Raw genomic sequence first — 27838 nt, 5'->3', positions numbered from 1 at the left:
GGCGGCGGCGGCGGCGCGCAGGGCGAGCCCGCGTCACGTGCGTGAGGCCGGGCTGGGCCCCGTCAGGCGGCGGGGCGGGCGCCGCGGGTAGTTGTCAGTGTGGAGGGAGCCAGGTAAAGTTGGGTGCGCGGGCGGCCGGCCGGGCGGGCGGGCGGCGGCCCCGGGAGCACCGCGCGGCCCCGCCCCGCCCCCCCCCCCCCTCCTCCCCTTTACCCCCCTCACACCCCCACCCCACCCCCCTCTCCTCCTTTCACTCCGCCGCGCGATTCTGCCCCCCCCCCCACCCGGCCCCGCCGTTCTCATCCCATCCCCCCCCCTCCCCCCCGCTCCACCCCTCCCCTCCCCCCCCCCCCGCTCCGCTTCTCTTTAACCTGAGGCTCGGCCCCGTCGCGACGTTCCGGGGTGGTCACCGCGCCCTCCCCCCCCCCGCCCGCCCGCCGGGCCCCGCGCGGCCTGCTGGGCCCGGCCGCAGCCGGGGGTTGGCGTTCGGTGCGCGGCCGCCGCTAGGTGAGGGCTGCGCGGGTTGGAGGCGGCGGCGCGGGGGGGAGGGAGGGAGGTGGTAGCGGTGTTGTGGGGGGGGGGGAATGGCGGCCGCGGCCATGAGGGCGGAAGCGGCTCGCGCTCGGCCGCCTCCCGGCTGCGGGCCCCGGGCCTGGCGCCGCCGCCTCCCGCGCGGCCTGGCCGCTTCCCCCTCCCGGCCCTCCGCCTCCATTGTGCGCCGCCGGCCCCGCGGCCTGCGGGAGCGGAGGGCTCCGGCCCCGCCGCGCTTCCCCCGGGCTGGGCCCGCCCGAGCCCTCCGCCGCTGCCGGCGGTAACAATGGGGGCGGCGGCGGCGCCGCTGCGCTGCCTGCCTGCCCCTGCCGCCGCCGCCTGCCGCCGCCGTGCCCCGGGCGTGCGGCCGGACCCCCCCCTCTCCCCTCCTCCCCCCAGGCTTTATCTTCCTTCTCCGGCGGCGCCCCCGGGGGTCGTTGCCGGCGGCGGCTCCCCGGTGCGGGGCTCCTGGCCGCGGCCCGCCTGCAATTCCCGGGCGGTGCCGCTGCGGCGGCCCCGGGGCCTGCCCGGCCGTGCCCGGTGGGGGTTGGCTTCAGAGCCGCTCGGGGGTCCCCTGCCCTGCGTGCCGGCCGGGAGCGGCTGCCCGCTCAGCAGCCCAAGCTGGGGGCCGGGGGCTCTCCGGTGGCCTATCCCGGGGGGGGACTCTCTCCTCTCCCCCCGACCCGCCCCGGGGGTTCCTCTGTTGGTTCATCTCCTGCTGACAACCCCCTGCCCCCCCCGGGGGCTGCCCTGGCGCTGCCGCGGGGCCGATCCTCCCCCAGCTCTTTGCCCTCTGGGGTCCCTGGGAGCCGAGAAGCCTTTTCCTGGGGAGGGGGCAGAAGGGGAAGGGGCTGGGGACCCCCAGGTCTGTGGTGGTAGCTCAGAGGAGGCCAGGCCGGGCTGTGCCAGCGCTCAGCCCCTGCAGGGGGGGCTCAGGGGGTGGCTGCAGACCGCTGGAGCTTTGCCCCCCCCCGCCCCAGGCTGTAACCTGCCCTGAACCGTGCAATAAAGTGAAGCCTTGGAGACGTTTCTGTATCAGCTCTTTCTCCCCAGACCCCCCCCCCGCCCCCCCCTGCTTTGTGTGGCCCAGACTCAGCCCCCTGGGCCCTGGAGGTGAGGAGCAGTTGAGGCTGGAGGCTGATGCTGAAGTGAGTCACAGCTGCCTGCAGCTGCTTGCAGGAGGAGAGGTTTTGCAGAGGCTCTGACCTGCAGCTCTGGAGCTGCTTTCTTATCTCCCCTCCCCCTCCCCTGCCCCCTCCCCTTGCCCAGGGCCACCCCAGGAGGGTCCTTTGGGTCCTTTCCCTGCTGCTGTGGATCAGCCCTGGTTGGCTTTGGCTGGAGGCTGCCTCCCCCCTGGTGCCTCTTGGAGGTTTGCTCTGGGGAAGTGGAGGTGAAGCTGGGAGCCCCCTGCCCCTCCCCCCCCCCCCTTGGCAGCCTCTGTTGTGGGGGCAGCTGGCAGGAGCTTTGGGCTCACCCCAGGGGGCTGGGGGCTGCCTGGGAGCTGTGCTGCAGCCACCCCTGGAGGGGTTTCTGTGTGTCTGGAGAGGAGATCTTGGTGCTGCCTGCAGGGCCCTGAGGGGTGGGGGCAGGGGGGCACCAGGCTGCTTACCCTGGTGCCCAGGGGTGCCCAGTGGTGCCCAGGGCCAGGCCAGGGGGCACAGAGTGGAGGCCAGGAGGAGGAGAAGGTTGTCTGGGGGGAGGCTGCTGGAGGCCTGGAGCAGGCTGAGCCCAGAGAGGTTGTGGAGAGCTCCCAACCCCCCCTGGGCACTGTGCCCCCTGGGGGGAGCCCTGCTGGGGCAGGGGGGGGCAGGAGCTGCTCCCCAGAGCTCCCTTCCCACCCCTCCAGGCTGGGATCTCTGAGCTGCCAGCAGCTGAGCCCTGCCCTCAGCAGGGGGCTGGGGGGGACCCAGCCCGACCTGACCCCCCCCCAGCAGGGTCAGCTCCTGGCTGCTGGAGCTGAGGCTCTCCTGGTGGTCCCCAGCCCCAGCAGAGAGGCTCTGGGGGGTGCTGGGGGCTGTGGTGCTGAGGCCAGGCAGGTTTGGTGCTTGTGTCAGGAGCCTGGGGAGCTGCAGGAGGAGGAGCAGTGGAGGGCACCCAGCAGGAGGCTGGGGGAAGGAGCCTGAGTGCTGTGGGCTCCTGGGGAGCACAGGGGGGGACCCTGGGGGGTTCCTTCCTGGGAGGCTTGGTGCTGAGGAGGTGCTGTGGGCTGCAGGTGGCCTCAGGCTGAGCTGAGGAGGTGCTGAGGGGAAGCCTGGCAGGGGAGAGGGGCTGGGGGCTGCCAGGGTGGTGCTGGCTGCGTGGAGCTGTGGCATGGAGAGGCCTTGGGGGTCTCCCTGCTGCAGCCCCCTGCTGCTGGGCTGTGCCAGGAGCCCCCCTGTGCCCACTCAGTGCTGAGCTGCTCCCCTTGGCAGCCCAGGCCCTGCCAGGGTGGTGGCAGCAGCAGTGCCTCAGGGGTGTCCTGCAGCTCAGGTGCTCTCCCTTGGCTCTGCTCCTGCCTGCCCCTGGCCCAGGGCAGCCTGCCCAGGGCATCCCCTCCTGCCCTGGGGTTGGCTCCTGGGGCTGGGAGCCAAGGTGTGAGGTGGTCAGCTGGGGGCTGGGGGTCTGTGTCTGGGGGAGGCCACTCAGTGCTGAGCCTCTTCACCCACCCTGGGCTCAGCCCTGAAGCCCAGCAAGGGGCTGGGGCTCTGCCCCTGGGCACTGCATGGCCTGGGCTGGGCTGCTGCCTGCAGCTCCTTCTGGCTGCTCCTCCCTGGGGCCACCAAGGTCTCTCTGGGTGGCTCTTAAAGGCAGAGGACTCAGGAGGTGCCCAGGGAAGGTTGGCAGCTGTGGGGAAGGCCTGGGGCAGGGAGGAGTGGGCACTGCTGCAGGGCTGGTGTGCAGCTGGGGAGGTGCTGAGGGGACCTGGAGCAGAGGCTGAGAGCTGCCTGGGGCTGAGAGCCTGGAGGAGAGCAGCCCCAGAGGGGAGCTGAAGGCTGGGGGGGGGCAAGGGGCTGGGGCTGGCAGCTGCCAAGGGGCACAGAGTGGAGCCCAGGAGGGGGAAAGCTGTTTGGGGGGAGGCTGCTGGGGGCCTGGAGCTGCCCAGAGAGGTTGTGGAGAGCTCCCAACCCCCCCTGGGCACTGTGCCCCCTGGGGGAGCCCTGCTGGGGCAGGGGGGGGCAGGAGCTGCTCCCCAGAGCTCCCTTCCCACCCCCAGGGCTGGGACTGAGGACTCTGCAGCTGTGGCACCGCTTAGCTCTGAGGCAGTGTTGCTTGGCCCTGCTCTGAAGGTAGAGAGGGAGAGGAGGAGGCTGTGCCCAGGGGCTCCCCTCCTCTGGAGCTCTTCTCCAGCCTCCCTTCCTCCCTTGCTGGCCTCTCCCAGCCCTGCCATGGCCAGGCCAGGAGGCTCCTGCAGCCTTTTGCCTTGGGCCTTTGGGGTCCTCTTGCTCAGCTCCAGGTCACACTTGGTTGAGAGGAGAGGGCCTGGAGGAGGAGGAGGGATGGGAGAGGAGGAGCTGGAGGAGGCCTAGAGGAGAGGACCTGGAGGAGGAGGGGAGAGGAGGACCTGGAGGAGCTGGAGGAGGCCTGGGGGAAGAGGAGAGGACCTGGAGGAGGGAGGGAGGGAGGGAGGGAGGGGAGAGTGGGAGCTGGAGGAGGCCTCCAGGCTGCCCCCAGCGCCCTCTGAGCCTGGTGGCAGTGGTGCTGGGGGCAGGGCTGGCTGGTGGTGCTGGCAGGGGCTGTGGGGGTGCTAACAGCTTCTCTCTCTCTCTCTCTTTCCCCCCCTGCCCCCAGAGCTCTGCCCTGTAAATACCTTTATTTGTATATACTGTAAATGATGACCTCGGTGGGCACCAGCCGGGCCCGCGCCAGCTGGGAGCAGCCACAGCCACAGAGCCAGGCTCAGCACAAGCAGAGGCCGCAGGTGAGGGGCAGGCAGCAGCCAGGGCAGCCCCCAGGGGCTGGGGGAGCAGGGGGGGCTGCAGGGGGCTGCTCAGGGCGGGGAGGGGGAGGTGCAGGGGGCTGCTCGGGGCGGGGAGGAGCAGGGGGAGGCTGCTCCTCAGGGGTGGGGAGGAGGAGGCTGCAGGATGCTCCTCAGGGTGGGGAGGAGGAGGAGGCTGCAGGATGCTCCTCAGGGTGGGGAGGAGGAGGAGGGTGCAGGATGCTCCTCACAGAGTCACCTCCTCAAGGGTGGGGAGGAGGAGGAGGCTGCAGGATGCTCCTCAGGGTGGGGAGGAGGAGGAGGAGGCTGCAGGATGCTCCTCAGGGGTGGGGAGGAGGCTGCAGGATGCTCCTCAGGGTGGGGAGGAGGAGGAGGCTGCAGGATGCTCCTCACAGAGTCACCTCCTCAAGGGTGGGGAGGAGGAGGAGGAGGCTGCAGGATGCTCCTCAGGGTGGGGAGGAGGAGGCTGCAGGATGCTCCTCAGGGTGAGGAGGAGGAGGGTGCAGGATGCTCCTCAGGGTGGGGAGGAGGAGGAGGAGGCTGCAGGATGCTCCTCAGGGTGGGGAGGAGGCTGCAGGATGCTCCTCAGGGTGGGGAGGAGGCTGCAGGATGCTCCTCAGGGTGAGGAGGAGGAGGCTGCAGGATGCTCCTCAGGGTGGGGAGGAGGAGGGTGCAGGATGCTCCTCAGGGTGGGGAGGAGGAGGAGGGTGCAGGATGCTCCTCAGGGTGGGGAGGAGGAGGAGGAGGGTGCAGGATGCTCCTCAGGGTGGGGAGGAGGAGGAGGCTGCAGGATGCTCCTCAGGGTGAGGAGGAGGAGGCTGCAGGATGCTCCTCAGGGTGAGGAGGAGGAGGAGGAGGCTGCAGGATGCTCCTCAGGGTGAGGAGGAGGAGGAGGAGGCTGCAGGATGCTCCTCAGGGTGAGGAGGAGGAGGAGGCTGCAGGATGCTCCTCAGGGTGAGGAGGAGGAGGAGGCTGCAGGATGCTCCTCAGGGTGAGGAGGAGGAGGAGGCTGCAGGATGCTCCTCAGGGGTGGGGAGGAGGCTGCAGGATGCTCCTCAGGGGTGGGGAGGAGGCTGCAGGATGCTCCTCAGGGGTGGGGAGGAGGAGGAGGCTGCAGGATGCTCCTCAGGGTGGGGAGGAGGAGGAGGCTGCAGGATGCTCCTCACAGAGTCACCTCCCCAAGGGTGGGGAGGAGGAGGAGGAGGGTGCAGGATGCTCCTCAGGGTGGGGAGGAGGAGGCTGCAGGATGCTCCTCACAGAGTCACCTCCTCAAGGGTGGGGAGGAGGAGGAGGAGGGTGCAGGATGCTCCTCAGGGTGAGGAGGAGGAGGAGGATGCAGGATGCTCCTCAGGGTGAGGAGGAGGAGGAGGCTGCAGGATGCTCCTCAGGGTGGGGAGGAGGCTGCAGGATGCTCCTCAGGGTGAGGAGGAGGAGGAGGAGGCTGCAGGATGCTCCTCAGGGTGGGGAGGAGGAGGCTGCAGGATGCTCCTCAGGGTGAGGAGGAGGAGGCTGCAGGATGCTCCTCAGGGTGAGGAGGAGGCTGCAGGATGCTCCTCAGGGTGGGGAGGAGGAGGGTGCAGGATGCTTCTCAGGGGTGGGGAGGAGGAGGAGGCTGCAGGATGCTCCTCAGGGTGAGGAGGAGGCTGCAGGATGCTCCTCAGGGGTGGGGAGGAGGAGGAGGCTGCAGGATGCTCCTCAGGGTGAGGAGGAGGAGGCTGCAGGATGCTCCTCAGGGTGAGGAGGAGGAGGCTGCAGGATGCTCCTCAGGGTGGGGAGGAGCATGTGGAAGGTGCAGGATGCTCCTCCCAGAGTCACCTCCTCAGGGCAGGGAGGAGGTGGTGGTGGTGGTCTCCAGCAGCCAGGGGGCTTGGTGGTCTGCTGGGGGTGGGGACCTGCCTCAATTCTGGGTGGGCAGAGGGTGGAAGAGGTGGTGGAACCCCCTGGAGGTGGTCAAGGGGAGGTTGGAGGGGCCTGGGGCAAGGGAAGGTTGAAGATCCTCCAGGCCCAAGCCCCCTGAAGGATCTGCAGGGTCTCTGGGGTTGGGCCTGGAGGGTCTCCAGGGTCTCTGGAGGGTCTCCAGGGTCCCTTCCAATTCCATGAGTCTGGAATGGAGATGCTGAGGCTCCCCCAGGCCCAGCAGGACCCTCCCTTGCCTGCCCCTCCTCCCCCTTCCTCCTGAGCCTCTTTGGCTCCTCCTCTTTTCCCTGCTGGTTGCTTCGGGGTGGGGGGGAGTTGGGGACCCTCTGGGGGGTGGGCTGTGTGTTGGGGAGGGGTCTCTGAGGCACAGCTCACATCTGCTCCCCCTCAGGCCACTGCAGAACAGATCAGACTTGCACAGATGATCTCAGACCACAACGATGCTGACTTTGAGGAGAAGGTGAAACAAGTGAGTAGGGGTCCCTGGAGGGCAGGGGGGAGACCCTGGAGGGGGTGAGGGGACCCTGGAGGGCAGGGGGGAGACCCTGGAGGGGGTGAGGGGAGCCTGGAGGGCAGGGGGGAGACCCTGGAGGGGGTGAGGGGACCCTGGAGGGCAGGGGGGAGACCCTGGAGGGGGTGAGGGGAGCCTGGGGCCAAGGGGACAGCAAGGAAGGGCAACCAGCAGCCTGGCTTGGAGCAGCCATGGCAGGGCCACGAGGGGCAGGGCAGGGAGTGTGCCCCCCCTGGGCTGGCAGCCTGGGGGCAGGGCTGGGCTCCTGGCTGCCAGAAGGATGTTGAGGGGGTGGGGAAGGGCCAGGGAGGTGGGGAAGGGGCTGAGGGAGCTGTGGGGGTGGGGAGGGTGGAGGGCAGGAGGCTGGGGGGAGACCACCTGGAGAGGAGCCAGGCTGGGGGTTGGGATCTCCTCCCTGGTCTCAGGTGATGGGAAGGGCAGAAATGGCCTCAGGCTGTGCCAGGGGAGGCTCAGCCTGGCCAGGAGCAGCAGCTGCTGCCCCTGCAGGGGGCTCCAGGCCTGGCCCAGGCTGCCCAGGGGGGTGGTGGAGTCCCCAGGGCTGCTCCTGGCGCCAGGGCTCGGTGCCTGCGGTGGGCCTGGGGGCTCAGAGCCCTTTCCCACCAGGGCCCCAGGGTTGCTTGGGAGGGCCTGGGGGCTCAGAGCCCTTTCCCACCAGGGCCCCAGGGTTGCTGGGAGGGCTTCTCCCTGCCCCCTGGCAGCTCCCTGGGGGTTGGTGCCAGCTGCTGTTTGCCTTCTCCGCAGCTGATTGACATCACAGGCAAGAACCAGGACGAGTGTGTGATTGCTCTGCACGACTGCAATGGGGATGTCAACAGAGCCATCAATGTGCTGCTGGAGGGCAATCCAGACACGGTAGGGCTTGGGCCTGGCCAGGCCTGGCCTTGGGGCACCCAGGGAGGGCTGGGTGCTGAGAGCCAAGGCCCTGAGGAGCTCCCCAGGCAGCCTGCCCCTGGCCCGGCTGCTCCGGCAGGGCCCTGCGGAGCAGGCCCCGGGGAGCACAAGGGAAGAGAAGGCTGCAGGGGAGCTCCTGGGGGCCTGCCAGGGGCTGCAGGAGAGCTGGGGAGGGACTTCTGAGGGTGCCAGGGGGGGATGGATCCAAGCTAGAGGAGGGGAGAGGGAGATTAGACCTTAGGAAGCTCTTCCCCATGGGGGTGGTGAGAGCCTGGCACAGGTGGCACAGGGAGGGGGTGGAAGCCTCAGCCCTGGAGGGGTTCAGGGCCAGGCTGGAGGTGGCTGTGAGCAACCTGCTGTGGGGTGAGCTGCCCCTGCCCAGGGCAGGGGGCTGGAGCTGCAGGAGCCTTGAGCTCCCTTCCAGGGGGCTGGAGCTGGAGGAGCCTTGAGCTCCATTCCAGGGGGGTTGGAGCTGGAGGGTCCTTGAGGTCCCTTCCAGGGGGGTTGGAACTGGAGGAGCCTTGGGGTCCCTTCCAGGGGGGCTGGACCTGGAGGAGCCTTGGGGTCCCTTCCAGGGGGGCTGGAACTGGAGGGTCCTTGAGCTCCCTTCCAGCCCTGACAGTTCTGTGATCCTAGGAGGAAACGCAGTGAGGACTTCACTTCCTCTTCCTCTTGGGTCTCAGCCCCTGGCCAGCAGCAGTGGTGTCTGGGGCAGCCTCACAGCCCTGGCAGCTGCCCCAGGGCCTGTGTGGGGAGGCAGAGGAGGGTCAGCTCCTTGCTGTCAGCAGTGGAGAGGCTTTGGGCTGCAGGGCTGAGGCAGGAGGAGCCGGGCAGGGAGCCCTGGCCCGGGGCTGGCAGAGCCCAGCCGGGGCCCTGCCCTGCCGCCCCCCCCCGGGGCCCTGCCGCCCCCCCCCCCGGGGCCCTGCCGCCCCCCCCCCGGGGCCCTGCCGCCCCCCCCCCGGGGCCCTGCCGCCCCCCCCCCGGGGCCCTGCCGCCCCCCCCCGGGGCCCCTGCCGCCCCCCCCCCGGGGCCCTGCCGCCCCCCCCCGGGGCCCTGCCGCCCCCCCTGACTCTGTCTGTGCCCCGCAGCACTCCTGGGAGATGGTGGGGAAGAAGAAAGGAGTCTCTGGGCAGAAGGAGAGCAGCCAGGCGGAGCCCAGCGAGGAGAGCAAAGAGAGCCGGGAGCGGGAGAGGGACTTCAGCCGGCGGCGCGGGGGGCCCCCGAGGCGGGGCCGGGGAGCCAGCCGCGGCCGGGAGTGTATGCAGCCCCTCCCCCTTGCTGTGTGTCCCCTCCCCCCCTTGCTGTGTCCCCCCCCCCTTGCTGTGTGTCCCCCCCCCCCCTTGCTGTGTGTCCCCTCCCCCCTTGCTGTGTGTCCCCCTCCCCCCCTTGCTGTGTGTGTCCCCCCACCCCCCCCTTGCTGTGTCCCCCCCCCGCCCCCCATGCTGGGCCTGCTGCCCACCCCAAGGCCTGCCAGCCCCCCCCCCAATGCCCACTCAGGGCCTCCCTACTCCCACTGCCCCCCCCGTCCACCCCCGTCCACCCCAGGGCCTGCCAGCCCCCCCCACTGCCCACCCAGGGTCTCCCTACCCCCACTGCCCCCCCCTGCTGCCCACCCAGGGCCCTCCCCCCCCCCCCCCCACTGCCCACCCAGGGTCTCCCTGGGGCTCTCCTCTCTGGCTGAAGCCTTCATGCGAGGAGGGCCTGGGGAGCAGCTGGGGGGGCTGGGGGCTGCCCTGGGGCTGGGGGCTGCCCTGGGCAGGGCAGGAGGAGCCCTGACCTTGCCCTTGCCCTCTGCTGCCTTGCAGTCCGGGGCCAGGAGAATGGCCTGGACGGGGCCAAGGGCGGCGCCGGGAGGGGCACAGAGCGAGGCCGCAGAGGCCGCGGCCGAGGCCGAGGTACAGGGGGGGCTGGGGGGGCTGGGGGGGGCTGGGGGGGCCCGGGGGGGCTGGGGGGGGCTGGGGTGAGGGAGGCTCCTGGGGGGTTGGGAAGCCTCTGCCCTGGGGGCAGCCAACCTCAGGAGAAGCTCTTGGGGCTTCTGTCCTGCTGCCCCCAGCTGAGGTGGTGCTGGGAGGGGAGAGCCTGGGGGGGCTGGGTGGGAGAAGCCCTTCCAGAGCCCAGCCCTGCCCTAAGCCTGTGCCAAGGGGGGGCTCAGCCCCACAGCCAGGGCCCTCAGCCCCACAGCCAGGGCCCTCAGCCCCACAGCCAGGGCCCTCAGCACCACAGCCCCCTCCAGGGCTGGGGATTCAGCCTGGGCCAGGCCTTGAGGACCCTTCCAGTGGGGAAGTTTCTTCTGCTGTCCAACCTCAGCCTCCCCTGGGGCCACTTGAGGCCATTCCCTCTTGTCCCTGTGCCTTGCTCCTTGGCACAGGAGCCCCCAGCTGGCTCCTGCCTGCCCTGGGTCTGACTGTGCTGTGCCTGTGCCTTGCAGGTGGCTCTGGAAGGAGAGGAGGTCGCTTTTCTGCCCAGGGCATGGGGTAAGTCTGGCTGGCACAGAGCTCTGCCCTCAGCAGGAGCCTTGGTGCCTGGCACTGCTGCTCTGGTGTCCTTCTGGGGCCACAGAGTCCCAGCCCTGGGGGGTGGGAAGGGAGCTCTGGAGAGCAGCTCCTGCAACCCCCCTGCCCCAGCAGGGCTCCCCCCAGGGGGCACAGTGCCCAGGGGGGGTTGGGAGCTCTCCACAACCTCTCTGGGCTCAGCCTGCTCCAGGCCCCCAGCAGCCTCCCCCCAAACAGCTTTCCCCCTCCTGGGCTCCACTCTGTGCCCCTTGGCCCTGGGCACCCCTGGGCAGCTGCCAGCCCCAGCCCCTTGCCCCCCCCCAGCCTTCAGCTCCCCTCTGGGGCTGCTCTCCTCCAGGCTCTCAGCCCCAGGCAGCTCTCAGCCTTTGCTCCAGGTCCCCTCAGCACCTTCCCAGCCCCCCCTGGACCCTCCCCAGCAGCCCCCAGGCCCTCTGCAAGTGGGGAGGGGGAGCCCAGCCCTGGCCCCAGCCCTGCAGAGCTGCCCTCAGGAGGGCAGAGAGCAGAGGGGCAGCAGAGCCTCCCTTGCCCTGCTGCCCACACTGCCTGCCCCCAGCAGCCCCTGGGGGGCTCCTTGCCCATGGGGGGCACCCTGCTGGCTGGGGGGCTCCCTGCTGGCTGGCTGGGGGGTGTTACCCTCTTGCCCCCCAGCCCTGTGGGGCTGCTCCCACAGGGGCAGGCAGGAGGCTGAGCCCCAGGCCAGCCCCGCGCGGGGCAGGCGGCAGAGCCGAGCCGGGGGGGGGCTCTGCCTGAGCTCTGGAGCTGCCCTCCTGGGGCTGGCAGAACCATTCCCATCCTCCTCTTCCTCTTCCTCCTCCTCCTCCTCCTCCTCTCTCAGGACCTTCAACCCTGCTGACTACGCCGAGCCGGCCGGGGCTGAGGAGAGCTACGGCAACAGCAGCAGCAGCACCTGGAACAACAGCGGCAGCTTCGAGCCCGACGACGGCACCAGTGAGTGCCCCCCCGGGCTCCTGCTGCCCCCTGCCCCCTGCCCCTGCTGGGGGGCCTTGAGGCAGGGCCCTTGGGGGCTCTGAGGTGCAGCTGCCTGAGCCCTGCCCCCCTCCGAGAGGTCTCTGCGCAGCCCCCCGGGGAGGTCGCCGCTGGGGCAGGGTTGGCTCCGGGGCAGCAGCAGGGAGGGGGCTTGGGTGGCCTGGGGCAGCAGCAGGAGGCTCTGGGGGGGGCTTGGGTGGCCTGGGGCAGCAGCAGGAGGCTCTGGGGGGGGCTTGGGTGGCCTGGGGCAGCAGCAGGAGGCTCTGGGGGGGGCTTGGGTGGCCTGGGGCAGCAGCAGGAGGCTCTGGGGGGGGGCTTGGGTGGCCTGGGGCAGCAGCAGGAGGCTCTGGGGGGAAGCCTTTCGGTGTCTGTGGCATGCTGGAGCCCTGCCTGGGGGTGCTGGAGGCATCAGGGGGTGCTGGAGGCATCAGGGGGTGCTGGAGGCATCAGGGGGTGCTGGAGGCATTAGGGGGTGCTGGAGGCATTAGGGGGTGCTGGAGCCCTGCCTGGGGGTGCTGGAGCCCTGCCTGGGGGTGCTGGAGCCCTGCCTGGGGGTGCTGGAGGCATCAGGGGGGTGCTGGAGGCATCAGGGGATGCTGGAGCCCTGCCTGGGGGTGCTGGAGGCATCAGGGGGTGCTGGAGCCCTGCCTGGGGGTGCTGGAGCCCTGCCTGGGGGGTGCTGGAGCCCTGCCTGGGGGTGCTGGAGGCATCAGGGGGTGCTGGAGCCCTGCCTGGGGGTGCTGGAGCCCTGCAGGTGCTCCCCAGCTGGCTGCCCTCTCCAGAGCAGCCCCCAGAGCTCAGCCTCTTGCTCCTCATGGCTCCTCCAGCCCCACAGCCCAGGAGCCTTTGGGTTGGGGAAGCTCTCTTGAGGCTCACTCGGGCCCAGGGGCTGCTCCTGAGCCCTGGCCCCCAGCACCACCATCCAGGGATGGGCTCCAAGCCCTGCCCTGGGCCCAGGCTCTGGGAACCTTTCCAGTCTGGGAGTTGCTTGGTGGCCTCTTGGCTGCTGCTGTCCAACTGCAGCCCCCCAGGGGCAGCCTGGGGCCAGGATTCCCTCTCCTGTGGCCTCTCCCCCAGGAGGAGACCTTGGAGCTGCTTTAGCAGACCCCAGGGGGAGGTCCCAGGGGGCTTGGGGCTGCTTTGGAGCCTTTGCCTTTAGGGGGGCTTGGGGGGGGGGCTGCTTTTGGGGCTGGGGGTTTGAGGTCCTCTTTTGAGGCCTGGCTTTTGGGCTTGGTTTTTGGGGGGGCTTGGCTTTTGGGGGCCTGGGATTTTAGGGGCTTTTGGGGGAGCTGCTTTCTGGGGCTGGAGGTTTTGTGTCCTGTTCTAGGGCCTGGAGCTGCTTCCTGGAGTTAGTCACAGAATCAGAACTTGGTTGGAAGGCAGCTCAGGGACCCTCCAGCTCCAGCCCCCTGCCATGGGCAGGGACCCCTCACACTGGGTCATAGAGTCAGGGAATGGTCTGGGATGGAAGGCAGCTCAAGGAGACCCTCCAGCCCCACCCCCCCTGGAGGGGACCCCAAGGACCCTCCAGCCCCAACCCCCCTGGAGGGGACCCCAAGGACCATCCAGCCCCATCCCCCCTGGAAGGGACCCCAAGGACCCTCCAGCCCCAACCCCCCTGGAGGGGACCCCAAGGACCCTCCAGCTCCATCCCCCCTGGAGGGGACCCCAAGGACCCTCCAGCCCCATCCCCCCTGGAGGGGACCCCAAGGACCCTCCAGCTCCATCCCCCCTGGTGGGGACCCCACGGACCCTCCAGCCCCATCCCCCCTGGAGGGGACCCCAAGGACCCTCCAGCTCCCTCCCCCCTGGAGGGGACCCCAAGGACCCTCCAGCCCCATCCCCCCTGGAGGGGACCCCAAGGACCCTCCAGCTCCATCCCCCCTGGAGGGGACCCCAAGGACCCTCCAGCCCCATCCCCCCTGGAGGGGACCCCAAGGACCCTCCAGCTCCATCCCCCCTGGAGGGGACCCCAAGGGCCCTCCAGCTCCATCCCCCCTGGAGGGGACCCCAAGGACCCTCCAGCCCCAACCCCCCCTGGAAGGGACCCCAAGGACCCTCCAGCCCCAACCCCCCTGGAGGGGACCCCAAGGACCCTCCAGCCCCAACCCCCCTGGAGGGGACCCCCAGGCTCCTGCAGCTCCCAGCCCCCTGCCCTGCTCACAGCCACCTCCAGCCTGGCCTTCAGAGCCTCCCAGCTGAGGTCAGGGTGGAGCAGAGGGAGGCAGAGCTCTGCCTGGGGAGGAGGTTGGAGATGCCTCTGCCCAGCCCAGCCTCGCCCTGCTGCTGCCCTGCTCCTCACTGCTGCCTCCCCCACGGCCCCTGGGCTGTCCCCATGGCCAGGCAGCCCCCTGGGGGTGCAGGGAGAGCAGGCAGGGGGAGGGGGAAGGAGGAGAGGAGGCTCCTGGGAGGAGGGGGCAGAGAGAAACCAAAGCTGCAGCTCTGCAACCCCAACCATTGCAGTTTGGTTTGATCCTCCCTCTCTGCCCCCTTCCCCTCCCTCTCTGCCCCCTTCCCCTCCCTTCCCCTCCCTCTCTGCCCCCTTCCCCTCCCTCTCCCTCCCTCTCCCTCCCTCTCTGCCCCCTTCCCCTCCCTTCCCCTCCCTCTCTGCCCCCTTCCCTCCCTCTCCCTCCCTCTCTGCCCCCTTCCCCTCCCTCTCTGCCCCCCTTCCCTCCCTCCCTCCCTTCTCCCCCCTCTCTCCCCCCACCCTCTCCCTCCCTCTCCCCTCTCCCTTCTCCCTCCCTCTCCCCCTCTCCTTCTCTCTCCCCTCTCCCTCCCTCTCCCCTCTCCCTCCCCCTCCCCTCTCCCTCCCTCTCCCCTCTTCCCTCCCCCTCCCTTCTCCCTCCCCCTCCCTTCTCCCTCCCTCTCCCCTCTCCCCCTTCTCCCCTCTCCCCTTCTCTCCCCTCTCCCCTCTCCCCTCTCCCCTCCCTCCCTTCTCCCCTCTCCCCTCTCCCCTCTCCCCTCTCCCCTCTCCCCTCTCCCCTCTCCCCTCTCCCCTCTCCCCTCTCCCCTCTCCCCTCTCCCCTCTCCCCTCTCTCTCCCCCCCTGCCCCAGCTGCTCACTGTTGCTCTCTGTTGTTCTTCCAGGCCTTGATTTCATTGGGGCTGAGGGGGCAGCTTGCCCCCGAAACTTTGACTCAGCTCCTGGTAGGATTTGCAGCCCAGGGGCACTCCCTGCCCCTCCCTGCCCCTCCCTGCCCCCCCCTGCTCCTGCTGGGGGGCAGAGGAGCCTCTGACTCCCCTCTGGAGATCTTCCCTCTCCTCCCTCTGCCCTGTGCTCCCCTGCTGGCGCTCTGGGGGCTGTTCCTGCTGCCCCCTGGGTTCCTCCTTGGCCCTGACTCTGCTTTCACTAACCCCTGGAGCCCTTGGGCTGGAGGGTGGGGGCTCAGCTGACCCCCCCAGAGCCCCCCTGGGTCAGGGCTCAGCCACTGCAGCTCTGTGTCCCCAGCACTGAGGACAGAGGGGGTTGGGGGTGGGAGGCAGCTCAGGGTCTTCTGCTTGGCTCAACCTCCCCCCAGAAGCTGTGACCTGCTGCTGGCCCTCTGCTGCCCCCCAGCCTGGGGGCTCCCCAGGGCCCCCTCTGCTGCCCCCCAGCCTGGGGGCTCCCCAGGGCCCCCTCTGCTTGACCCTCTTGCTGTGGCTGCTGCCAGGGGCAATGGCTCTGCCTGGCCTTGTCTCCTGCTTTGCCTCTGCTGCTGCTGCCCCTGGCTGAGCCCTGAGCCTGCTGAGAGCCCTGCAGGGCTGGGGGCAGCTCTGGAGGCCTCAGCACAGGCAGGGACCAGGGGGAGCAGGGCCAGGGGAGGCCACAGCAGGGCTGGGCAGGGCTGGAAGCCCTCTGCTGGGGGGCTGCAGGCTGGGAGGGTTGGGGCAGCTGAGCCTGGAGGGGAGAAGGCTCCAGGGAGAGCTCCTGGAGAGCTCCAGGGCTGAGCAGGAGGCTGGGGGCAGGAGCAGGGCAGGAGCAGGGCAGGGCTGGGAGCAGGAGGAGATTCCAGCTGGCTCCAGGAGGGTTTGGCTCAGCTTGGGTTGGGCTCAGCTTGGGTTGGGCTCAGCTTGGGTTGGGCTCAGCTTGGGTTGGGCTCAGCTTGGCCTTGCAGGGCCTAGAAGAAAGCTGAGGGACCTGGTGGGGTTCAGCCTGGAGAGGAGGAGGCTGGGGGGAGACCTCCTGGCTCCCTGCAGCTCCCTGAGAGGAGGCTGGAGCCAGGCTGGGGGTTGGGCTCTGGTGCCAAGGGCCAGGGGCAGAGCAGAGGAGCTCAGGGCTGCCCCAGGGGAGGTTCAGCTTGGCCCAGGCCTGGCCCAGGCTGCCCAGGGGCAGTGGTGCAGCCTCCAGCCCTGGGGGGGCTGCTGAGGGCTCTTGGGGGGCTGCAGGGCTCTGGGGGGCTGCAGGGCTCTGGGGGCTGCAGGGCTCTGGGGCAGGCCCCCAGGGCTGCTGCCCCCCAGCTCCTCTTGGCTGCTGCCCCCCAGCTCCTCTTGGCTGCTGCCCCCCAGCTCCTCTTGGCTGCTGCCCCCCAGCTCCTCTTGGCTGCTGCCTCTGCCCTCTGGGTTAATCTTCAACCCCTGCAGGCAGCCCAAGGCCATCAGCTGCCCCTGGGGGCTTCCCTTGCTGGGGGGCAGAGGGAGAGGGGCTGTTGGGGGCTGGGGGCCACGGGCAGGGAGCTGCAGGAGCAGCCCCCAGCAGCTTCAGCTGAGCCCTGGGGTGGGAGAGAAGCCTCTGGGGGGGGCACAGGGGGCTTGGCTCAGCTCATGGCCTGAGGTCTGTGGCCTCTCTCTGCTTCCCTGCTCCTGCCTGGGGGGGCAGAGGGGGGAGGCAGCCCCCTGCAGGCTCTGCCTCTGCTCTTCCTGCTGCTGCTTTGCTTCTCCTCCCCAGGGGAGCAAGGCTGAGCCCCCAGCCCCCTGCCCAGCCCTGAGCCCCCCCTGGCTGTGTCCCCCCCAAGCTCTGCTGCAGGCTCTCAGCTGCCCCAGGGGCTGCTCCCCCCTTGCCCTCCCCTCCAGGCTGAAGCCTTTTGGCTCCCTGGGGCTTTGCTGAGCTCTCGGGGGGGGCTGTGGACCCCCTCCCCCTATGCTTTTTGGGGGTCCCCAGGTGGAGCTGGGGCCAGAGCCAGGGTGGTGCAGTGCTGAGCTGGGGCTGAGCCTCTCCTGCCTCTCCCTCTGCTGCTTGCAGCTCCTCCCTTGGGGCTGGGCTGAGACTGGGCACAGGAACTGGGGAGGGGTCCCCTGGGGGCTGCCTGCTGCTGCTGGGGGACACCAACTGCTCCTGGCTGTGAGGCAGGGAGGGGGCACGGGGGGGGCTGGGCAGTGGGGCTGGGGCTGCCCTGCTGAGCTCAGCTCCCTGCCTTGGCTGTCAGGATGAGTGCCCTGCCCCAGGCTGCCTCAGCAGGGCCACACTGAGGGTTGGGCTCAGCTGGGTCTCCCCCCCCCCACCCCCCCTGGCTGCCAACCAGAAGCCTTCTCTGCTGCTTGCAAAGCTTCCCAGCCCCCCCTGGGCACTTCCTGGGCACCCCCTGGCACCCCCTGGGCACAGCTCTGACCTCTGCTCCTCTTCCTCTCCCCCCAGGTGCCTGGAGGGCAGCCACGGAGGAGTGGGGCACGGAGGACTGGAATGAAGATGTAGGTTACCCCCCCCCAGCCTTCCTCCCCCCTCCTCCTCCTCCTGGAGGGGCTCCCCCAGCCCCCTCCCCTCTCCCCCCTCCCCTCTCCCCTCTCCCCCCTCCCCCCTCCCCTCTCCCCCCTCCCCTCTCCCCCCTCCCCTCTCCCCCCTCCCCTCTCCCCCCTCCCCTCTCCCCCCTCCCCTCTCCCCCCCTCCCCTCTCCCCCCTCCCCTCTCCCCCCTCCCCTCTCCCCCCTTCCCTCTCCCTCCCCTCCCCTCCCCCTCCCCTCTCCCCCTCCTCCTCCCCTCTCCCCCCTTCCCTCCCTCTCCCCTCTCCCTCTCCCCCCTCCCCTCCCTCTCCCCTCTCCCCCCTTCCCTCCCTCCCCCCTCCCTCTCCCCCCTCCCCTCTCCCCCCTCCCCTCTCCCCCCTCCCCTCTCCCCCCTCCCCTCTCCCCCCTCCCCTCTCCCCCCTCCCCTCTCCCCCCTCCCCTCTCCCCCCTCCCCTCTCCCCCCTCCCCTCTCCCCCCCTCCCCTCTCCCCCCTCCCCTCTCCCCCCTCCCCTCTCCCCCCTCCCCTCTCCCCCCTCCCCTCTCCCCCCTCCCCTCTCCCCCCTCCCCTCTCCCCCCTCCCCTCTCCCCCCTCCCCTCTCCCCCCTCCCCTCTCCCCCCTCCCCTCTCCCCCCTCCCCTCTCCCCCCTCCCCTCTCCCCCCTCCCCTCTCCCCCCTCCCCTCTCCCCCCTCCCCTCTCCCCCCTCCCCTCTCCCCCCTCCCCTCTCCCCCCTCCCCTCTCCCCCCTCCCCTCTCCCCCCTCCCCTCTCCCCCCTCCCCTCTCCCCCCTCCCCTCTCCCCCCTCCCCTCTCCCCCCCAGCAGCTTCTTTTCCCTTCCCTGAGTTCTCTTTGCCCTCCTGAACCTTTTTCCTCTCTTTTTTGTGCTGCCTTCCAGCTCTCAGAGACCAAAATCTTCACTGCCTCCAACGTGTCCTCAGTGCCTCTGCCTGCTGAGAATGTGACAATCACAGCTGGCCAGAGGTGCCAGCCCCAGGGCCAGGCTGCTGCCCCCCACAGCCCCCCCAGCCCCCTGGGGCTGCTGGAGGGCAGCAGCTGGGGAGGGGCAGGCGGCTGGGAGGGGTGGGGAGGGGAGGGGAGGGGGAGGGGAGAGGGTTGGGAAGGGGCTGGAAGGGAAGAGTTGGGTTAGGAGTGGGCCAGGAGTGGGTTGGGAGGGAAGGGAATGACCCTGGGGCAGGCTCTGCCCAGGGGAAAGGGAGAGGGCAGCCCCAGGGGGGAGGGAGCCCAGGGGGAGGGGGAGGGCAGCCCAGGGGGGAGGGCAGCCCAGGGGGAGGGGGAGGGCAGCCCAGGGGGAGGGGGAGGGCAGCCCAGGGGGGAGGGAGCCCAGGGGGAGGGGGAGGGCAGCCCAGGGGGAGGGGGAGGGCAGCCCAGGGAGAGCTCTGCCTTGGCCTCTGCCCTTTGTGAGGCTGCTGCTGGCAGTTTGCTGCTCTGCAGATGGCTTCCAGCTGGGGGCTGCTGGGGGGGCTGGGGTAGGGCTGTGCCAGAGCCCCTCCTGACCTCTCTGCTTTTGTCTCCTCCTCCTGCCCCCAGAATCGACCTGGCAGTGCTGCTGGGGAAGTCTCCTTCCTCCCTGGAGAATGAGTCCAGCAGCCTGGAGTCCTCCCAGGCTCCCTCCCTGGCCCAGCCCCTGGTGTTCAGCAACTCCAAGCAGGGAGCCCTGGCACAGCCTGCCTCAGGCAGCTCCTTCTCCCACCACAGCATGGTGAGAGCCAGCCCCTGCCCCCCTGCAGCCCCTGCCCCCCTGCAGCCCCTGCCCCCCTGCAGCCCCTGCCCCCCTGCAGCCCCTGCCCCCCTGCAGCCCCTGCCCCCCTGCAGCCCCTGGGCCCCTGCAGCCCCTGGGCCCCTGCAGCCCCTGGGCCCCTGCAGCCCCTGGGCCCCTGCAGCCCCTGGGCCCCTGCAGCCCCTGCCCCCCTGCAGCCCCTGGGCCCTGCAGCCCCTGCCCCCCTGCAGCCCCTGCCCCCCTGCAGCCCCTGCCCCCCTGCAGCCCCTGCCCCCCTGCAGCCCCTGCCCCCCTGCAGCCCCTGGGCTGCTGCTGCCCCCTGCCCCTTTCCCCCTCTCCCCTCCAGCCCCTGCCCCTTGGGGTGCTGTTCCCCCTCTCCCCCTCTCTCCTCCTGTCCCTGGGCTCTGTGCCCTGCTGCTGAGCCCTGCTGTGTGCCAGGCAGGGCAGGGTGCTGAGCCCCCCTGTGGCAGGCAGGGCAGGGTGCTGAGCCCCCCTGTGGCAGGCAGGGCAGGGTGCTGAGCCCTGCTGTGTGCCAGGCAGGGCAGGGTGCTGAGCCCCCTGTGGCAGGCAGGGCAGGGTGCTGAGCCCCCTGTGGCAGACAGGGCAGGGTGCTGAGCCCCACTGTGGCAGGCAGGGCAGGGTGCTGAGCCCCCTGTGGCAGGCAGGGCAGGGTGCTGAGCCCCCTGTGGCGGGCAGGGCAGGGTGCTGAGCCCCCTGGGGCAGGCAGGGCAGGGTGCTGAGCCCCCTGTGGCAGGCAGGGCAGGGTGCTGAGCCCCCTGTGGCAGGCAGGGCAGGGTGCTGAGCCCCCTGTGGCAGGCAGGGCAGGGTGCTGAGCCCCCTGTGCCCCCAGGTCAGCATGCTGGGCAAAGGCTTTGGGGACGTGGGGGAGGCCAAGGGCAGCAGCACCACAGGCTCCCAGTTCCTGGAGCAGTTCAAGACAGCTCAGGCCCTGGCCCAGCTGGCAGCACAGCACAGCCAACCTGCTGCCAGCTCCCCTGCTGCCTCCTGGGACATGGCAGCCACCACCCAGACCTCCTCCCTGGTGCAGTATGGTGAGCAGGGCCTGGGGCTGGGGGCTGGGGGCTGGGGGGGCAGGGGGGGCTGGGGGCTGCACTGCCCCTGGGCTGCTCCCAGCACCTGGAGCCTCCTGCCCTGGGCAGCACAGCGCAGGCCTGGGGGGGGCTGAGAGGCCTTGGGGAGGGGAGGGAGGGTGGCAGGAGCCCCCCTGGGGGGGGGAGGGTGGAGGCTTGGTGGGGAGGGGGGAGAAGGAGCAGGGAGGGAGGTTGGAGGCTTGGTGGGGAGGGGGAGAGGAGAGGGAGGGAGGTTGGAGGCTTGGTGGGGAGGGGGAGAGGAGAGGGAGGGAGGTTGGAAGCTTGGTGGGGAGGGGGAGAGGAGAGGGAGGGAGGTTGGAGGCTTGGGGGGGGAGAGAGGGAGGGCAGGGAGGGAGGTTGGAGCTTGATGTGGAGGGGGAGAGGGCAGGGTGGGAGGTTGGAGGCTTGGGGAGGGGGAGGGAGGGCAGGGAGGGAGGTTGGAGGCTGGGAGGGGGAGAGGGAGGGCAGGGAGGGAGGTTGGAGGCTGGGAGGGGGAGAGGGAGCAGGGAGGTTGGAGGCTGGGAGGGGGAAGGGGGAGAGGGAGGGCAGGGAGGGAGGTTGGAGGCTGGGAGGGGAGAGGGAGCAGGGAGGTTGGAGGCTGGGAGGGGGAAGGGGGAGAGGGAGGGCAGGGAGGGAGGTTGGAGGCTGGGAGGGGGAGTGGGGTGAGGGAGAGGGAGCAGGGAGGTTGGAGGCTTGGTGGGGGAGGGGAGAGGGAGGGCAGGGAGGGAGGTTGCAGCTTGGTGTGGGGGGAAGGGGGAGAGGGCAGTGCTGGCAGTGCAGCCCCCCCCAGGAGGGCTCTGGGGGGGGGGGGAGGGTTGGGGGCTGCTCCCCCCCAGCCCCCCTGAGGCCTCTGTGCCCCCCAGCAGCAGAGCTGAAGGCGCCAGCGGAGCCCCCCGGGCACAGCCCCTTCGGCAAGCGCCAGCCCTTCCCCCCCGGCTCCCCCATGCTGGAGGTCTTCCTGCAGGACAAGCAGCAGCAGCAGCAGCAGCAGCAGCAGCAGCCTGCAGGGAGCTCCTCCAGCGCTGCCCCCCCGGCCCCAGCCTCCCCCCTGCCCCCCAAGGCCGCCCCCCTGCCCCAGCTCTCCCCAGGCTCCTCAGACAACCAATCCTGCAGCCCCCAGCCGGCCCAGCACAAGCTCAAGCAGCAGAAGAAGAAAGCAGCTTTGACATCAAAGGTGAGGGGGAGGAGGAGGAGGGAGGGAGGAAGGCTTGGAGCTGAGCCCCAGGCCCCTCCGGGCTGCCTGCTGGGGGGCAGGGGGGCAGAGGGCAGCTGGGGCTGCAGGGCTGGGGCAGGAGGGGAGCTGCAGGGGGGGAGAAGAGCTGGCAGGGGGATGGGGAGGAGGAGGAGGAGGCAGTGCTGGGGGGCAGCAGGGTGCCCCCCCAGGAGCCAGCAGGGTGCCCCCCAGGAGCCAGCAGGGAGCCCCCCATGGGCAAGGAGCCCCCCAGGGGGCTGCTGGGGGCAGGCAGTGTGGGCAGCAGGGCAAGGGAGGCTCTGCTGCCCCTCTGCTCTCTGCCCTCCTGAGGGCAGCTCTGCAGGGCTGGGGCCAGGGCTGGGCTCCCCCTCCCCAGCTGCAGAGGGCCTGGGGGCTGCTGGGGAGGCTCCAGGGGGGGCTGGGAAGGTGCTGAGGGGACCTGGAGCAAAGGCTGAGAGCTGCCTGGGGCTGAGAGCCTGGAGGAGAGCAGCCCCAGAGGGGAGCTGAAGGCTGGGGGGGGGCAAGGGGCTGGGGGGGGGCAGGAGCTGCTCTCCAGAGCTCCCTTCCCACCCCTCCAGGCTGGGACTGGGGGGCTGGGGGGGTCCCTAAGTGGCTCTGTGGGCACTGGGGCAGGTCTCGGGGTCTCTCTGGGCCCCGGGGGGGGGGGGGGTGTCTCTCAGGGTCTCTCTGGGCCCCGGGGGGCTCTCAGGGTCTCTCTGGGCTCGGGGGGGTCTCTCAGGGGCTCTCTGGGCCCCGGGGGGGGCTCTCAGGGTCTCTCTGGGCTCAGGGGGGGGTCTCTCAGGGGCTCTCTGGGCCCCGGGGGGGGGTCTTGGGGTCTCTCTGTCCTCAGGGGGGCTCTCAGGGCCCCGGGGGGGTCTCTCAGGGTCTCTCTGGGCTCGGGGGGGGCTCTCAGGGTCTCTCTGGGCTCGGGGGGGTGTCTCAGGGTCTCTCTGGGCCCCGGGGGGGGCTCTCAGGGTCTCTCTGGGCCCCGGGGGGGGCTCTCAGGGTCTCTCTGGGCCCCGGGGGGGTCTCTCAGGGTCTCTCTGGGCCCCGGGGGGGCTCTCAGGGTCTCTCTGGGCCCCGGGGGGGCTCTCAGGGTCTCTCTGGGCCCCGGGGGGGGCTCTCAGGGTCTCTGGGCCCCGGGGGGGCTCTCAGGGTCTCTCTGGGCCCCGGGGGGGGCTCTCAGGGTCTCTCTGGGCCCCGGGGGGTCTCTCAGGGTCTCTCTGGGCCCCGGGGGGGGGGTCTCAGGGTCTCTCTGGGCCCCGGGGGGGGCTCTCGGGGTCTCTCTGGGCCCCGGGGGGGTCTCTCAGGGGCTCTCTGGGCTTGGGGGGGGGGTCTCGGGGTCTCTCTGGGTCCCGGGGGGGGTCTCTCAGGGTCTCTCTGGGCCCCGGGGGGGGCTCTCAGGGTCTCTCTGGGCTCGGGGGGGTCTCTCAGGGGCTCTCTGGGCCCCGGGGGGGGCTCTCAGGGTCTCTCTGGGCTCAGGGGGGGGTCTCTCAGGGGCTCTCTGGGCCCCGGGGGGGGGTCTCGGGGTCTCTCTGTCCTCAGGGGGGCTCTCTGGGCCCCGGGGGGGGTCTCTCAGGGTCTCTCTGGGCTCAGGGGGTGGTCTCAGGGTCTCTCTGGGCTCGGGGGGGGTCTCAGGGTCTCTCTGGGCTCAGGGGTGGGGGTCTCAGGGGCTCTCTGGGCCCCGGGGGGGGCTCTCGGGGGCTCTCTGGGCCCCGGGGGGGTCTCTCAGGGGCTCTCTGGGCCCCGGGGGGGCTCTCAGGGTCTCTCTGGGCCCCGGGGGGGCTCTCAGGGTCTCTCTGGGCCCCGGGGGGGGCTCTCAGGGTCTCTGGGCCCCGGGGGGGCTCTCAGGGTCTCTCTGGGCCCCGGGGGGGGCTCTCAGGGTCTCTCTGGGCCCCGGGGGGGTCTCTCAGGGTCTCTCTGGGCCCCGGGGGGGGGTCTCAGGGTCTCTCTGGGCCCCGGGGGGGGCTCTCGGGGTCTCTCTGGGCCCCGGGGGGGTCTCTCAGGGGCTCTCTGGGCTCGGGGGGGGGGTCTCGGGGTCTCTCTGGGTCCCGGGGGGGGTCTCTCAGGGTCTCTCTGGGCCCCGGGGGGGTCTCTCAGGGTCTCTCTGGGCCCCGGGGGGGGCTCTCGGGGGCTCTCTGGGCCCCGGCGGCCCCGCGGCGCCCCCTGGCGGCGGCAGGCAGCGCTGAGCTGGCTGTGCCTGCAGATCCCGGCGCTGGCAGTGGAGATGCCAGGCTCTGCCGACGTCCCAGGCCTCAACCTGCAGTTTGGGGCCCTGCAGTTCGGCTCCGAGCCGGTGCTGGCCGAGTACGACCCCCCCCCGGCCTCCAGCGCCGCCCCCAGCCAGCCCCAGAGCAGCCTCTACACCAGCACGGCCAGGTGAGAGCCTGGGGGCCCCCCCGGGGCTGGGGGCGCCCTGGGGGCTGCACTCTCAGCCCCCTCCTGCCTGCTGGTGCTCCCCAAGGGGGGAGGAGGAGCAGGAGAGAGCTGAGCTGTGCCCAGCCCTGCCCCAGGGGGCACAGGCAGCAGGGGGGGGCAGGGGGCCCTGGGGGCTGGGGAGGGGGCGGCCAGGAGCCCCTGGGAGCAGCCAGGGCTCCCTCCTCCTCCCCTGGGGGTCCTCTCCTCCTCCCCTGGGGGACCTTCCTCATCCTCCTGGAGGCCCTCATCGCCTGAGAGGCCTTCCTCCTCCCCCTGGGGGGTCCTCTCCTCCTCCCCCTGGGGGGTCCTTTCCTCCTCCCCTTGGAGGTCCTTTCCTCCTCCTCCCCCTGGGGGGTCCTCTCCTCCTCCCCCTGGGGGGTCCTCTCTTCCTCCCCTGGGGGGTCCTCTCTTCCTCCCCTGGGGGGTCCTCTCTTCCTCCCCTGGGGGGTCCTTTCCTCCTCCCCTGGGGGGTCCTTTCCTCCTCCCCTGGGGGGTCCTTTCCTCCTCCCCTGGGGGGTCCTCTCCTCCTCCCCTGGGAGGTTCCCTCCTCCTCCCCTGGGGGTCCCTCCTCCTCCCAGGGACCCTGCTCCTGCCCCCCTGGCCCCCTCCTCACCCCTGTGTCTCCCTGCAGCGAATCCTCCTCCACCATCTCGTCCAATCAAAGCCAGGAGTCTGGGTACCAGAGCAGCTCGCTGCCAGCAGCAACCTTTACCTCCCAGAACAGTGCTCAGGGACCACTCTACGAACAGAGAGCCACCCAGACCAGGAGATACCCCAGCTCCATCTCCTCCTCCCCCCAGAAGGACCTGACCCAGGCCAAGGTGAGGGGGGAGGGGGGAAGGGGCCTCTGGCTCAGCCTCCTGGCACCAGCCTGGGGAGGAGTGGAGCAGCCTCCAGCCCTGCCCCCCCCCCCCAAGCCCTGGCCTGGCTGCTGGGCTCTGAGAGCCTTTATTGCCTCCTGGCCCAGCTTGGGGCACTGCCCCCAGGGGCTGGCAGGGCCTGAGGTGGTCCCAGGGTGGCACTCAGAGGCCTTGGGTTGTGCCCAGGGCTCAGCCTCTGGCTGCTGAACGCAGCTTGGGGCCACAGCAGCTCTGGCTGCAGAGCTTTGGGTTGTGGGAGGGAGGTCCTGAGGGGGCCTGGGCAGGGCTGGGCAGGGCTGGGAGGCCTCTGCTGGGAGGCTCCAGGCTGGGGGAGCTGAGCCTGGGGGAGAGAAGGCTCCAGGGAGAGCTCCTGGAGAGCTCCAGGGCTGAGCAGAGAGCTGGGGCCAGAGGCTGGAGCAGGGCAGGAGCAGGGGAGGGATGGGTTGGAAGTGCCAAGAGGGAGATGGAGAGCGGAGGGAAGGAGCAATTGGTGCTGCTGAGGCTGGGCAGAGCCTGGCCCAGGCTGCCCAGGGGGGGTGGGAGATGCCCCCAGGGCTGGCCCCAGCTCAGGTGGGGTTGGGGCCGGCCAGCAGCAGACCCCTGCTGCCCTGCTGCCCAGCCCTGGGGGCATTTGGCCTCTCCCCAGAGGTGGGGAGGGGGTGTGGGGGGAGGCTGGCAGGGGGCTGGCTGCAGGGGGGCACAGCCAGGCCGCTCAGAGCTCCTCTCCCCTCCCCCCAGAACGGCTTCAGCTCGGTGCAGCCCACGGCGCTCCCGGCCACGCCGGCGGTGGAAGGTGAGAGCCTGGGGGGGGGGGTGGGCTGCAGGGGCTGCCCCCAGGCCCTGTGCTGCAGGGGCTGCCCCCAGGCCCTGGGCTGCAGGGGCTGCCCCCAGGCCCTGGGCTGCAGGGGCTGCCCCCAGGCCCTGGGCTGCAGGGGCTGCCCCCAGGCCCTGGGCTGCAGGGGCTGCCCCCAGGCCCTGGGCTGCAGGGGCTGCCCCCAGGCCCTGGGCTGCAGGGGCTGCCCCCAGGCCCTGGGCTGCAGGGGCTGCCCCCAGGCCCTGGGCTGCAGGGGCTGCCCCCAGGCCCTGGGCTGCAGGGGCTGCCCCCAGGCCCTGTGCTGCTGCTTCCCTCCTCCCTGTGCCCTGTGCCAGCCAGGCCTGGCCCTGCTGCCACCCATCCTCTGCCAGCTCCTTGCTGACAGCTTGAGGCTCCCAAAGCTCCCTGGCAGAGCCCTGGAGTCATCCAAAGGCCTTCAGCTCTCCCCAGGCTGACCCCCGGGGCTCTGTCCCTGCCCCCCACCCCCTATCTGCCCCCTGTCCCTGCCCCCCCCGAGCTCTGTCCCTGCCCCCCCCGAGCTCTGTCCCTGCCCCCCCCGAGCTCTGTCCCTGCCCCCCTGGCTCCGCCTTCGACCCCTGAGCTCCGCCCCCGGGCTCTGTCCCCGCCCCCCCCGGGGCTCTGTCCCCGCCCCCCCCCGGGGCTCTGTCCCCGCCCCCCCCGGGGCTCTGTCCCCGCCCCCCCCGGGGCTCTGTCCCCGCCCCCCCCGGGGCTCTGTCCCCGCCCCCCCCGGGGCTCTGTCCCCGCCCCCCCCGGGGCTCTGTCCCCGCCCCCCCCGGGGCTCTGTCCCCGCCCCCCCCGGGGCTCTGTCCCCGCCCCCCCGGGGCTCTGTCCCCGCCCCCGGCCCCCCGAGCCCCGCCCCCGAGCCGCCCCCATCGCTGCCTTCCTCCCCAGGCGCCCCAGGCCCCGCGGCCAAGGCGGAGTCTCCCTCGGCGCCGCTCAGCGAGGGGGTGGGGGCGGGGGCGGGGCCGCTGCTGCCCTCTGCCAGCCAGCACTCCACGGCCCTCGGCGGCCTGAGCCACGGCGAGGAGCTGCCCAGCACCACCGCGGCCCAGCTCAGCAGGTCAGGGCGGGCAGGGGGGGAGGGGGGGTGGGGAGGGGGATGGGGAGTGGTCCCGGTGCTGGCAACGGGGACTGAGGAGCTGAGCCCTGGAATTTGGGGAAAGGGAGCTCTGGAGAGCAGATCCTGCACCCCCCACGGGGGGCACAGTGCCCAGGGAGGGGGTGGGAGCCCCTGAGACACACCCCCCCAGTGCCCACACAGCCCTTGAGACCCCCCCCTGTGCCCACAGAGCTGCTTAGAGATCCCCAGGCCCCCAGTCCCATTCTGGACTGGGGTGGGAAGGGAGCTCTGGAGAGCAGCTCCTGCCCCCCCCCCCAGCCCCTTGCCCCCCCCAGCCTTCAGCTCCCCTCTGGGGCTGCTCTCCTCCAGGCTCTCAGCCCCAGGCAGCTCTCAGCCTTTGCTCCAGGTCCCCTCAGCACCTTCCAAGCCCCGCCTGGAGCCTCCCCAGCATCCCCAGGCCCTCTGCAAGTGGGGAGGGGGAGCCCAGCCCTGGCCCCAGCCCTGCAGAGCTGCCCTCAGGAGGGCAGAGAGCAGAGGGGCAGCAGAGCCTCCCTCGCCCTGCTGCCCACACTGCCTGTCCCCAGCAGCCCCCTGGGGGGCTCCTTGCCCATGGGGGGCACCCTGCTGGCCCCCAGCACTGCCTCCTCCTCCTCCTGAGAGCTCTTCCTCCCCCCTGCAGCACATTACCCCCCCAGCAGAACAGCCTCTCCTCAGCCACCTCCTCCGGCCGGACCTCCACCTCCACTCTCCTGGTGAGTCTGGGGGCTCCTGGGGGGTGCCCAGGGGCTGCAGCTGCTGCCTGTGGCTGCCCTGGGCAGAGGGCCTCCCCACAGCAGCCTCCCTGCTGCTCTGCTCAGGGCCTTGGGCCCTTGCTCAGGAGCCGCTGCCAGCTGTGGGGGCCGGGGGCAGCGTCCCCCCCCCCCCGGCCAGCTGTGCCCTGCCGGAGGCACCGCGGGGGCAGGGCCGGGCAGGCCCCTGGCAGTGCAGCGCCGGCCCCTGCCTGCCGCCCTCACCCCTGCCCTGCCCTCTGCCCTCCCCCCAGCACACGAGCGTGGAGAGCGAGGGCAGCCTGCACTCCCCTGCCAGCACCTTCCCCACCCCCTCCAGCACGGCCGCGGCCGCCCCCCCCGCGGCCAGCGCCCCCTCCAGCCTCAGCAGCGGCAGCAGCCTGGGGCTCAGCCTGGGCAGCAACTCCACCGTCACAGCCTCCACCCGCAGCTCCGTGGCCACCACGTCAGGTACGGCCCCGCCCCTCCGCGCTGGCCCCGCCCCTCCGCGCCGGCCCCGCCCCCGCCGGCCCCCCCTGCGCCGGCCCCGCCCCCGCCGGCCCCCCCTGCGCCGGCCCCGCCCCCGCCGGCCCCCCCTGCGCCGGCCCCGCCCCCGCCGGCCCCCCTGCGCCGGCTCCACCCCCGCCGGCCCCCCCTGTGCCGGCCCCGCCCCTGCCGGCCCCCCTGCGCTGGCCCCCGCCCCTGCCGGCCCCCCTGCGCTGGCTCCGCCCCCGCCGGCCCCCCTGCGCTGGCTCCGCCCCCGCCGGCCCCCCTGCGCTGGCTCCGCCCCCGCCGGCCCCCCGCCGCTGGCTCCGCCCCCGCCGGCCCCCCTGCGCTGGCTCCGCCCCCGCCGGCCCCCCTCTGCTCCGCCCCCCCACCTCTTCCCCCCCATCCCCTCTCCCTGCCCCCCCCCCGCTCCTCTCCCTGCCCCCCCTGCCCCCCCTGCCCCTCTCCCTGCCCC

The 27838-nt window shown here is 71.9% G+C and overlaps 1 protein-coding gene across 1 annotated transcript; it reads left to right on the top strand.

Moving 5' to 3' along the window:
* Window positions 1-7: 7 nt before the first annotated feature.
* Window positions 8-27715, top strand: UBAP2L (ubiquitin associated protein 2 like; the record flags this gene model as incomplete). Its single annotated transcript, XM_054179585.1, has 20 exons — window positions 8-113; window positions 4300-4429; window positions 6756-6833; window positions 7638-7748; window positions 8876-9044; window positions 9593-9682; window positions 10216-10261; window positions 11136-11248; window positions 14374-14436; window positions 16826-16890; window positions 17812-17897; window positions 18465-18636; window positions 19505-19706; window positions 20615-20919; window positions 23144-23316; window positions 23987-24176; window positions 24954-25008; window positions 25942-26110; window positions 26790-26862; window positions 27153-27715. Coding segments are annotated over exons 2-20 (2813 nt in total), but the record flags the coding sequence as incomplete, so codon positions are not given.
* Between the last annotated feature and the right edge of the window lie 123 nt (window positions 27716-27838).

This window comes from Dryobates pubescens, unplaced genomic scaffold, assembly GCF_014839835.1.
Source record: "Dryobates pubescens isolate bDryPub1 unplaced genomic scaffold, bDryPub1.pri scaffold_93_arrow_ctg1, whole genome shotgun sequence".
NCBI classification, from domain to species: Eukaryota; Metazoa; Chordata; class Aves; order Piciformes; family Picidae; genus Dryobates; species Dryobates pubescens.
The sequence above is the reverse complement of the archived record's forward strand: the minus strand, read 5'-3'. Positions and strand labels throughout refer to the sequence as shown.